General features: G+C 34.4%; 2 protein-coding genes across 3 annotated transcripts; both read right to left on the reverse strand.

The window, feature by feature from the left end:
- Nucleotides 1-3822: 3822 nt before the first annotated feature.
- LOC142520343 (uncharacterized) lies at nt 3823-6093 on the reverse strand. Its single transcript, XM_075623340.1, has 6 exons — nt 5737-6093; nt 5532-5634; nt 4884-5282; nt 4674-4764; nt 4224-4551; nt 3823-4041 (listed from the first exon to the last, which is right to left on the reverse strand). Exons 1-6 carry the CDS (start codon nt 6091-6093, stop codon nt 3823-3825), a joined length of 1497 nt encoding a protein of 498 aa, XP_075479455.1.
- Nucleotides 6094-8998: 2905 nt separating this feature from the next.
- Nucleotides 8999-11140, reverse strand: LOC142521196 (transcription termination factor MTEF1, chloroplastic). 2 transcript variants are annotated; one of them, XM_075624422.1, is made up of 2 exons: nt 10147-11140; nt 8999-9455 (listed from the first exon to the last, which is right to left on the reverse strand). In XM_075624422.1, the coding sequence occupies exon 1, from the start codon at nt 11038-11040 to the stop codon at nt 10153-10155; it is 888 nt and encodes a 295-aa protein (XP_075480537.1). In that variant the 5' UTR covers nt 11041-11140; the 3' UTR covers nt 8999-9455; nt 10147-10152. The 2 variants fall into 2 exon arrangements, with proteins under 2 accessions (XP_075480537.1, XP_075480538.1); XM_075624423.1 differs by having other exon boundaries at nt 9002-9376.
- Nucleotides 11141-12367: the final 1227 nt, after the last annotated feature.

Genomic DNA, 12367 nt, shown 5'->3' on the forward strand with positions numbered 1-12367 from the left:
ATCGTAAGGAAAAGCAACTTAGAACGAAGACTATTCCTCTTGTGAAAGTTCAATGGACTTGTCACGGCACTGAAGAAGCTACTTGGGAGACTGAATCAGATATGAGACAGGAATTCCCAGCATTATTTAACTGATGTGAGTTTTCTATTCAGTTTCTTTTATATACCTTCTTATTGATATGATTGATTGCCTGTGATTTCGGGGACCAAATCATATCTAAGGGGGGAGAAATGTAATGCTCGAGATTTAATTACTGTAATCAGACATTGATTAATTGACAGAATTGAGGTTATAGAAACTCAAATGAAGAAGCAGGGCATCGTTACAGTATAAGCCAAGATGTTGGACCGAACATCTGGCGCCAAGATGTTGGACCGAACATCTGGCGCCCAAGTGGTAGAAAAGAACCGTCCGAGCGCCAATGCACCATGAGTTTACTTCTTGGACAGAATGTTTGGCGCCCGAGCGGTAGAATATTACCACCCGAGCGCCAGGAGATGATCAGTTAAGTATCTCGACAGAAACTTCCGCGCCCGAGCGGTAAAGATTAACCGCCCGAGCACCGAGCAAGCGCCCGGGCGGGAATTTATAACCGCCCGAGCGCCAGCCGGAGTTGAGGAAAAGTTAACACGTTGCTTTAACATGCAACTATGATATATATATATACATATCTTCCTTTCATTATTCAGCAGAAAAGAGAAACGAGGGAAGATTCGCAGAAATTCTTACGCCTTTAGATTTCGATCCTCCCGTCTGATTTTGAATTCGACTTCAGTACTGAGTTCCTATCGATGCATGCTTTAACTAGACGTAAGTTTTCTTATGTTCTGATATGATTTGAAAATATGATGTTGAAGGAATAAGATATGATTCATATATGATGTTTCTGATATGTTAGAAATCGTATAATCGAAACCGGATTGAAGAACGGATACCGTATAGAATTGCTATGATTTTCTGAATTGATTTGATTGAAATTTGATATCAGATGTTGGAATTGATATCTGTTGAGGGATATTGCTGGGTATATTGAGATTGTACAGTGATGCTGTTGAAACATAATTTGATTCAATTCTGATTATATTCAGTATTGATTGAGTGGGGTATTGATATTGTATTCTCGTTATTGTTATTGTCAGATTGAGTATTGACAGATTTGAGTTCGGGACTTCGAAAGAGTCAGATTGACAGAAAGAAAGGTATAAATAAATGTTGATTCGGGATTGCACAACTCGAGTATATTTGACTTGAGTTTCCCTAAATCACATACTGAATGATTATTGCATTTGATATTTGCAATGCTTGATATTGATATGCTTACTCTATTGAATTGTAGCAAAGCATGAGTTAGAATTGGGCAGATCCGCCTAGTCTTTGGTAGAACCGCCATGGCAGAACCGCCAAGTCACTGGACTTTTGGATATATATTGATAGACTGAGGAGAAGACCGACTCCTATTGCAGATCTTCAATATAGACAGCCAAAGTCTGGGACTAAGAACGTACCACCATCTAGCTAGGGTAAAGTAGATGGGAGAACATTGCGTTCTTATTCAGATCGGGATCCCTAGATTAGGATGAGTCGAGTCAGAGTTTAGGAGTCACTGAGTGTGATTCAGAGTTTGTATTGATACATATTGTTCAGATTTGATACTTGTTATTGATATGTGTTGTGTTTCATGCTTTTATATATGCTTTTATATGACTGCATGTTTACATTGTTTATACTGGGATATATATATCTCACCGAAGTTATCCGGCTGTTGTCGTGTTTGTATGTGTGCATGGCAACAGGTGGGACAGGATCAGGGTCGAGGAAATGAAGATAGATCGTGACTAGAGTGGAGACTACAGACTTGTTTTAGAGATAGGGTTTGAACACTTGACATTTAGTTGTTAAACCTTAGTTGAATGATTGTATATATATATATATAGTACAAGATTTGTACTTTAATACTGATATGTATATTAGATTGAATCCCATTACATTCCGCATGTTAAAAAAAAATTTAAAATTTAGACCCAGATTATTTACATTGATCCAATTATCCCAATAACGATTAAGAAGATGATTAGTGTCCGGGTCCCCACACTGGGTTTTGATGGTCGCATGCGATGATTATTTTGAGGGAGACGCTGACGCTTGAGTGGATCGGGTCAGACAATACCCTCCCGAGAGACTTTTATTTTCCGCATAGCTTACTTAGTATTTAAAATTTTAATGTAAAGATTTTGAGGATTATGATGTGAAGATTTTATGCTTTATTTGGAAGTTTAGTTTTGGATTTTTAAAAAAATCGACGTACGATTTAGTGGTTAATGATTTATGGATTTTATGCAATTAATATTTTAAAATATTTGATTTTCTGTTGGATGGCTTTGAAGTTAGAAGAAAATGTTTATATATATATAAATAATTTCCTAGTATTTATTTAAATTTTAAAGTTAAAATTAAAGGATATTTCAAGAAACATGAATATTACAACAAAAAAAATACCAAATTGCAGAAATGGCAAAAGTAGCGGACTGGGTCTGAAATATGTAAACATAAAAAAACAAAATCACGGATAGATGAATACACATGACTAAAATTATAAATTTCATTCATTTTAAATTATATTTTTAGGACCATATTTTATAAGAATATTGTCAATAATTGTACACCTTTTAATCAATAAGAATCAGATACATAACCTCGAAACTGATAAAAATTCTAGGATCAAATGCTTGTCGTTTTAACAAAAATTATAGTTGATATCAATAGTGCTCCTCAAATTTTATTTTATTTTTGTAAGTGAACACCGAATAAATTGGAATTAATCGTCATATATCATGTTAATCACCCGAAGTAAACTCAGAATATTGATGAATAACTTAACATTGGGATGTAACCGACACTACTTAAAATATTTGAGAATCTAAATTACCACACAAGTAAATTGAGTAATTGAATTGGAAAGATACTTGAACTGGAGTAGGTCTCTCGTGGGACGGTCTCATGAATCTTTATCTGTGAGACGGGTCAACTCTACCGATATTCATAATAAAAAGTAATATCCTTAGCATGGATGACCAAAATAAGAGATCTGTATCACAAAATACGAAACGTGAGACCGTCTCTCACAAGTTTTTTTTCTTGAACTATAGGAACGATTTTATTTATTATCCAATAATAAATTGAAATATTTTGAAAATCAATGAACTTATTGTTGTAGAACTCGAGCCAAAAACTAGATGAAAGAAATATGTAAAAATAACTAATGTTTATGCTTGACACAAGTGGTGGTGTTATATTCTTAACCTGCATCTATATCTATAATATATATGAGTAGGTATCATGTTATACGATCTCACATAACTATATTCGTAAGACACGTCGATTCGATTCACATCCGAAGTAAAAATTAATGCTTTTAGTTTTTCATTGGTTGCGTCGGTTAAAAGATTTGTCTCACAAAATTTACACATGATACGATCAGTGCCGATCCTAATAATATTTGGCCTGAGTCTAACTTTCAAAAGAGGCCTCTGAATCATAATGTGTGTTCATATTTTTTTTAGTTCCATAGCAATTTTTCAAATTAAATCAATACGTTAAAGACAATATAAAAGACTAAATGAATAAAAATATCAAACATGTCGAAAATGATCACTAAAAAACAACCAGCCTCACAGTTTTAGAGCTAAAAATACTAATCAAGTCTGTATAATCAAGTTGTTCAGTAATTTCTTTCTCAGTCGATAACATAGCCAATTCATTCAATCTTTCTTGTGACATGGTTGATCAGAGAAAAGTTTTGATGAGCTTTAACTTCGAGAAACTTCACTCTGTACTTGTTACTGTGATCGGGACAATCAACAAGATTTTATAAGCAATATGAGCATTTGGGAAACACCCATCCATTTTCTTGAAGTAATTCGCTACATCAATGACCGATTTTGCTTCTCTTGGTAATGAGTACTTCAAGAATGTCAACTCCGAAAATAGATCATCCCCATTAATATCAGAACAACCCTTATGAGTCAAAGAATTTTCAAGATTCTGCAAGACCTCAACAAGGTTTCATCGTCTGCACGTTGTAACCTTTCTAGATTGAACAAAAAACCAAATGTTTCTTCATATTTTTGAAACTATTCAAATCGAGCATTCATAGAAGAACGAGCTTGATAGATTATAAAGAGAAAGTAGTTAATTCGAAAAGATTCTGCAGCTGACTGTATCACTTCTTCACTGTTACTTTCACCAAATTGTTTCTTTCTTCGAATAACACGTTTCTCTCGAAATACAGCTTCAATGCCCATCTCACATGCCATTTCTTTAGCTTCAACCATGGCCTTATCGTAACCATCTTCTCTAAATTCTTCTAGAAATAAAACAATTCTCTGTAAAAGTTTGATAGCAACATCAATATCCATATTTTCAGATTGAAGAAATTTGCTCACAGTGTTGATAGCATGCAACAACTTGTACCAAAGTACCACACCAAACAAGAATTCAAAATTCTCAAGTTCATATAACACTAAGGACTCAGCTTCACTCTTCGTTTGGGATCTTCACCATCATTTTCAAATCATATAAAGCATCTCTTATTTGTGCAATTCGCTCTTTTATAGGTTTATCACTCTCAACATGAATTTCTCATCGTGTTTGTGACAATGGCTTAACTGTCAAACCCTTCACGTGATCTTTGAAAATCTTCCACCACTTGGTAGAAGAGGAGAACAATGTATAGATCCATTGTATTACTCCAAAAAATGACATAGCCTTAGGACAACAATTCGCCATATCACACAATGCTAAATTGAGACTATGACAACCACAAGGAGTATAAAAAGCTATGGGATTCACTTCAAATAACCTTTTTTGTACACCTTTATGCCTACCTTTCATATTAGATCCATTGTCATATCCTTGATCTCTAATATCATCAATATCAAGCTCAAGATTGACTAAAGCATTTTTAAGATGCATAAAAAGCCCAAGTCCCGAAGTATCATCAACATCTAAAAATTGCACCCAATATTCTTCTACTTTTGTGAAACTTTTTGAATCATTTAAACATCGTATGACAATGGATATTTGCTCTTTGTGACTGATATAAGGAGTACAATCTAATATGATTGAAAAATATTTTGCTCGTCTTACCTTTGCAAGTATTGTTTTTCTTACCTTGCTTTCCAACATCTGTATCGACTCATTTTGAATTTTGCAACCAAGATATGTAGTATAAGTCTCATGGTCTTTAATCCGTCGGAGGTGCTCTTTCATTACTGGATCAAACTCTGCATTCATTTCAATCATTTGTAGAAACAAACCATTGTTTTCAACATAAAGTTTTTCACAACTTCCTCGAAATGCTAAGTTATTTTTCGCCAGTTGTTGAACAACTGCGATTATCCTCTGTAATGTTTGTTTCCTATGCTCTCTTTCTTTATTAATTTATACTTGTAGTCCTGCATCAATCAATTTATTTGTCTTCAATCTTCTTTCCAATTCAAGCCAATTTGTTATACACTCCATATGCTCCTTACTCGCTTCATGATTTGCAAGATATCGACTCAAATTATGCCAATCATTGTATACTTCATTAGCTAACTGGCCATATCCAGTCTTGGTTACTTGCTTCTTGAATAACTTACATCAAAAACAAAAAATCTTGTTACAAGAAACTGAATATAATAACCATCTTCTATCACTTTTGTCCCCGTTTGGCAAAATTCTCTTATAATGTGACACATTGAAATGCCTGTTAGCACTATCTTTAGGAAACACATTTATGACATCTCTATTCAGACCTCTTTCTACTAAAAGGTTTCTAACTTTTTGATCAATGTTGTCCCACTTTGCCGGATCATCAGACCAAGTTTCCTGATTCAAGTTCTCATATTGAACAAATTCTTCATCTTTCTCATGATCATTGAATACATCCACATCGACAGAATCAAGGACTTTTTTAGTATCAATCTCATTCTCATCCAATTCATTATCTTGTTCTCTGCTAATTGAATTATCAACCGTGTTTTCAACCTCTGCAACTATGTTTTTGTTTGAAATAAAGTACTTGTTGATATCTCCAGCTTGACTTTGAATCATTTCTTCAATCTTTAGCTTTTTTTTTTTTTTTAGACCCAGCCCCTTATAATGTATTGTATTTCACAGGGACAAAAGTGACTCCACCAATCACATCTTCTTAAAAACAATTCTCTTAAAAATGTATTAAATAACATATACACACACATACTCATACATATATACGTGTGTATATCCATTTGCTAATAATTGCTCTTATAGTAGCAAATCTTGCACTCCTCCGAAGATTTTGTAGAAAACAAGACATGTTAGGTATATAGGTATTCCAAATTTAGAATAAGTTGAACACAAACCGACATTAATCAAAGATTAAAGTCACTACTAAAAAATCAAAAAAATTCTTCAATGATCACAAACAACCATGGTTCGCTGTCGCGGTTGCGGAGATCGGAACGGATGCTACCGTTCCAGTTACAATGAAATTTCGCGGAACAGTCGCGGAACGGGCATTTAAAAAAAATATTATAAATATATAAAAATTAAAAATTTTGGAAAATATTTAGAAATATAAAAATTAAAATAAATATCATTTAAATAGATTATTTGATGTAAATAAGAAATTTAATTTGACGACGGTTTTATCCAAACAATGAATGTGCTCAAAATTGCATTACGTGCAGTAGGACCTACAATTGCATTATTTGTACTAGAAAGCAAAGATACGTGCATTATTAAATCCGTCGCTGATTCGAATTTGCGATGGTTTTATGAAAAATCGTCTCTAAATATAGCGACGGTTTTTATTCAACCGTCGCAGATTTTAATTTGGCGACGGTTTTATTCAAACCGTCGCTAACTATAGTGACGGTTTTATTAAACCCGTCACCGATGTAAATCGGCGACGGTTGAATAAAAATCATCGCTACATACATAAAACCGTCGTTAGTAGCGACAGTTCAAAACAAAACCGTCGCGAATTGCGTTCCGATTCCGTTCCACCGTTATATCTCCGTTTTCCACCGTTATATTCCCGTTTTCGGTATATGAAACGCCGATACAAGCCATCAACCTATACACCCCGGAACCTCGTCAAGGTTGCTGACGTTCCGGTTCCGAAACGCCCGTTCCGACCGTTCCGTTCCCGTTTCGGCGAACCATGCAAACAACTCATATATGATCTAAATTATTTTGTAATGCATTCATTTTTGTCAAACATATTGTAGGCAACATATGCAATTTTCCATATACTATAAAAATACTACTTTTATTAGTATATGATACAAATTTTCAATGCTCAAGGAAGCAAATTTACAAATAGGTTTTCTTTTCTTTTTAAGCACGAGCAGATTTTCTAACGTTTTTCATTCTGGCTACAAGACTATTAATTTGATTTGGTTTTGGGTTATATAGTATTATATATAATAATTTTTTTTAAAAAAGGAGATGAGCATGAGCATTGGACTCACTTGACTCTGAATAAGCACGGCCCTGAATACGATCTTAACAAAATTTTCTGGATAAATAAAGCATAAGGAGAGGTCTAGATTAACTACTTTTGGGGTCATGGTATAATTTTTTATATACCAAAAATACTTCTCTCAAATAAAATAAACAAAAAGTTCCATTTTCATTTGATAAAAAATATAACAAAAATTATCGAATTGTCGCTTGCAAGATGACTTCACAGATCTATATACGTGAGATCGGTCGATCCGATACTTGCCTACAGTGAAAATTAATAATTGTAACAAAAAAAAATATTTGTATTTGATATGGGTCGGATTAGAGATTAGTCTCACAGAATTGACATGTGAAACTATATCATAGAAATTTTTTGTGAAAATTATTTTAGTAAATTTTTAATTCATCTGCAAGTATCATGTCTATATAAAATATTTCTTTATATTTAATTATGATTTAAAAAAATGATATATTAATTATAACATTAAAAATTATTATAAAAAAAATAAGCTTAAAACAAAAAATATCGTCACATTTAAATAACTTTTCTAATTAATTATTAATAAATCATTTCTAAATTTATAAAAAAAAACATTTAATAAAAAACAACTTTTAAATATGTACACAGAACTTTTAAGTTTGAGATAATATCTCATATTCGAGATCTATAAAAAAAAAAACCTCTTCCGAATAAAATAAAAAAAACAAAAAAACTGATCTACCGTATAAAGGTGAGCTCCTGCCAGGAGATCTTACGGGGATGTCTTCCCACGGCAGTAAAACAAACATGATAATATGTGCAGCTGCCATTTTTTCCTTTTGGGAAATCCCCCACTCCTTCAGACAAGACAAAATATCTTGCAACAGACATGGGATTGATGCAGCTATACGCAATTAATTTTGAGTGTCATTAAATATTTATGAGATTTGTGTGGATCCATAGATGGGGAGGTTCTTTAAAAATTATATGAAGAAAAATATGTCTGAACCTCTGGCTAGAAAATTTACTTTCCAAGCATTTCAGAACCTCATCTGTATCGTTTTTGCACTTGAAATGAGATACCGTAGTGTCAAATACGTTAAATATAAAAAATACGAACCTAAAAATCGAGTATTATTATGGTATTGGATATTCCTCATCATTTAATTAGTAGGCTCAATTTATTTCTTCATATCCTAAAGCATTATCTTCAAGATGGACGTATCGACCTAATTTTTTTTTTATTTGTAGTCATTTATGAACGAACTTCTTCTGTTTGGATCAATGATGACTGTTAGATCTATGACGACGTTGTTAATTTTACTATAGCAACTTGTTAACTGGTACACTCTAAGCTTTGGGGAAGGAGAAGGGATAAGTTTGGGATTTCCAGATCTTCTCCATGCAATTATGTGATCAGGTGACTTCTAAATCCATTTCATATCAAGAAATTTCAGCAGTAGATGCTGTGGATTTCAGATACACCGAAATTGGTGTTATTTGATATACATCGTTCAAATCATTCTCCAAATCAAATTCATAAATCCAAACACATCAGATTATTCAATTAAAAAGCAACTAGTTTACTGAGTTAAGCTGAGAAAAAATTAATTAACATTTGAAAGCATGCATTTCTTCGTGCATAAAACCTCTGAAGTCAACAAAATTCTGTCACCAGAAGCCGACTGCAAGTAGAAGATCACTGCTACATCCAACGTTATCCCAGAAACGATACACTATATACATAAAGCATTATCAAGAACAAAGCGTTATTGGGAACTGTGAACTTTGTCGCTCTTCTTTCCTTGCGAGCAGGAAGCACACCAGCAGCGTGCGTTGCTTTCATAACCGCTTTTCTTTGACATTGGTTTCAATTCCAGCTGCTTGCTAGCCATAGCAATTACCCTCCAACATTGGAAAGATGATGAAATGGCGTTAAACATCAACAAGACCAACTTGATAGCAACTTGATTATATCCATCCACTTTGAATGAAATGTAAGAAAGAAAGACAATTAAGCCTTAGAAATATGTATACAAAGAGGAGATACAGGTAGAGATTGCCAGTCTGCAAACCATTTGTAAGTAACAGAACGGCAAGAAACCTTACTCAACAACCTCATGAGAGCATGAACTAATATAGAAAAGGCATCGAGACAAATCTGCTTATACTGCAACTATTTTCAGCATCTTCATTAACAAGCATAATTTGAGTCGGTACCTTATTTTAGTTGGTTTTTACTTTCATTAGAACAATAAGAAGCTAAGCAGTTTTGAATAAATTGTTTCCAGATGCTGCCACCATTATTCCTCCCAAGGCACAAGCTCCGTCTACAACTTAGTTGCTTCGTTCTTGTTTCTGTAGTTGTTACTTTTTGACTGTAGTGTCTACATAAAAGTTGGATCCTTGGAACTAAAGGGTTTGCTTGTGACAAAAGATCCATGACACATTATTACTTGCCATCAAGCACCTCAACAAACAATCGACCTAGTTTCTTCATACACAAATCTTACTATACATTTTATCTGAGACATGAAATTTAACATGTATTTTGATAAAAACAAGCACAGTTTTAGGGAAAAAAAATAAACAAAAGAGCAAAAATACACAACTCCATATACCAAACATCATCATCATCATCACTTAAAAAGACAATAGTTTACATTGCAACTTACAAAATACTAATACTCTCTTTCATCCAGCATCCGCAGCCGTCCCTCAATCAACTGTGAGCTGAATTCTCCGTCACTAACCTTCAACATATCAGACAACGATATCGAGAATCCATACTCCACCAAAAGATGGTGGCGCGGCTTAATTTTCCTCTCCAAACTGAATGAGAAATACTGCGGAAACCTCTTCAATTCCTCCAAATCCCCATTCATCTCATTCAAGAAATAATCTACCTTAGGCTTATAATTATTCTCTATACTAAAAGTCAGCAAGCCAGGTGATCTCAACACCATGTTCCTAACATCATTGTAATCCAACCCCAATCCCATCAAATACTCAATCTTCGGTTTCAGCGTAAGCTCCAAGCTTGAAACCAACAACAATGTGGTTTGGGATGTGAATTTATTCGAACCAGCAAAGCCCAATTCTGTCAAGAATTCAAACGTGGGCTTCAATTGTGTTTCCGGGTTTGACACAAGGAGACGGGGGCACCGAATGATGGTCTTCCTAACCTCGGGAAAGGGGATTTCAACTACATTCAGCAGAAAATCAAATATTGGATAAATATCTACATATGGGTCGGAGGTGAGGAGCTGCGGGTACATGTCGAGTATGCGGCTAACGGCAGACGATTCGAGGCCCATCGAGGCGAGGCATTGGGTGATGGAGCGGAGGGTCTTGAGCGGGGCGGAGCGGATATTCGGGTTCTTGTAGAGGGCTTTCGTGGGATTTACCTTGAGTGATTGAAGGTAGACGAGCTTCTCCCGGAATTTGAGGCCGGAGTCCACAGTGGCGCCAGAAGCAGAAGCGGAAGCGGCGGCGGAGGCAGTTGGAGGAAAGGAGAGGTGAGCTTTTGCCGAGTTGGGCGCTGTGGGGATTGGCAATCGGAGTGTCATCTTTGGAGAGGAGGGAGTGGGAAATGTGAGGGTTTCCGTTGTTGGGATGGGAGGTTGGATAAAACCGTTGGACGAATGGAGTGACAAATACACTCTTGAAACATATTGATGTAAATTTTTCTTCGGACAAGAAATGGAGTTCGATGCATGTAGCATAAAGAAAATATGAAAAACTAAAGATAAATGTAAAAATGTTTGATTTTATTGACATAACTTGGTTAAATTGCATCTAATATATTTACTCAAGTGTGAATTTGCTAGCTCGAGTTGAAAGCTAGAATTCGAATTTAGCAAAATTGAAAATCTGGAGAGTCGTAGAGTTTCGATGATTTCTCATAGCTTAGTGACGAAATGACCTACCGTAAAAACGAATGATCATAAAACTCAATTTTCTACGAGTCGTATTTCTGGTCAGTTGGGCTAAATCGAATGTTTTCTAGGCAAATTGATGGTTTCAAGACCAAAATGATTGTAATGAAAACAACCATCAGTTTGACGTAAGAAATTGCACTATTTTGGTCAGGCTGATCAGCTCAGTTATCAGAATGGAGTGGTTCAATATACGTTACGAATCTAAGATGATTATCAGTAAATCATCTTCACAAGTCGAAGACTGAATCTGAGTTTAAGAAACAGATAAATTACGATGAAGTTACTGGTTCTGCACATGATGAAATTAGCATGACTCCGACCTTAAATCAGCAACGCTCATCTTAACTGAAACGATTCTAGCTGATTGATCAGCCTAACTGACGAGCGTAACTAGCATCAAAGCTCAAAATAATAAGGATCGGAAAAAACGTCCACCAAAACGGATTTGACCGTTTCAGTTTTAAAAGTATTATTCAAATTAATCTGTTCAAATACAAACCTTAAATGAATAAAAAATGAGAAGCAACTTCTATCAATGTTAGGTATGGAAAAAGAGAGCCAGTACCACACTTTATAAAAAAAATGAAATAAATGGATTTATATATGTATGACATGCTTAGGTGTAAGATGGCATTTAGACGTGGAAATTCATTTATTTAACAATCTGTAAACTTGTCAGAAGGTTTATATACATATTGTAATTTGAAAATGTTTTATCTCTTGTATTTAAAAATCGATGTAGCTAATCAAATCGAATTATTTGAATACTATTATCTTTTTATTTAAGCCATATTTATCTTGATTATATTGGTTTTTATATTCGTAGCTACATGATTATTATTTCAAGTTGGAATTGTGTTTAAAGAAATAAGTATGGTGAAAGTGGAAGAAACCTACATCGGTAAAAATAGAAGAGTGGGTCTCTTGTGAGACTGTCTCAAGAATCTTTATATGT

This window comes from Primulina tabacum, chromosome 12 (assembly GCF_025594145.1).
Source record: "Primulina tabacum isolate GXHZ01 chromosome 12, ASM2559414v2, whole genome shotgun sequence".
Taxonomy (NCBI): domain Eukaryota; kingdom Viridiplantae; phylum Streptophyta; class Magnoliopsida; order Lamiales; family Gesneriaceae; genus Primulina; species Primulina tabacum.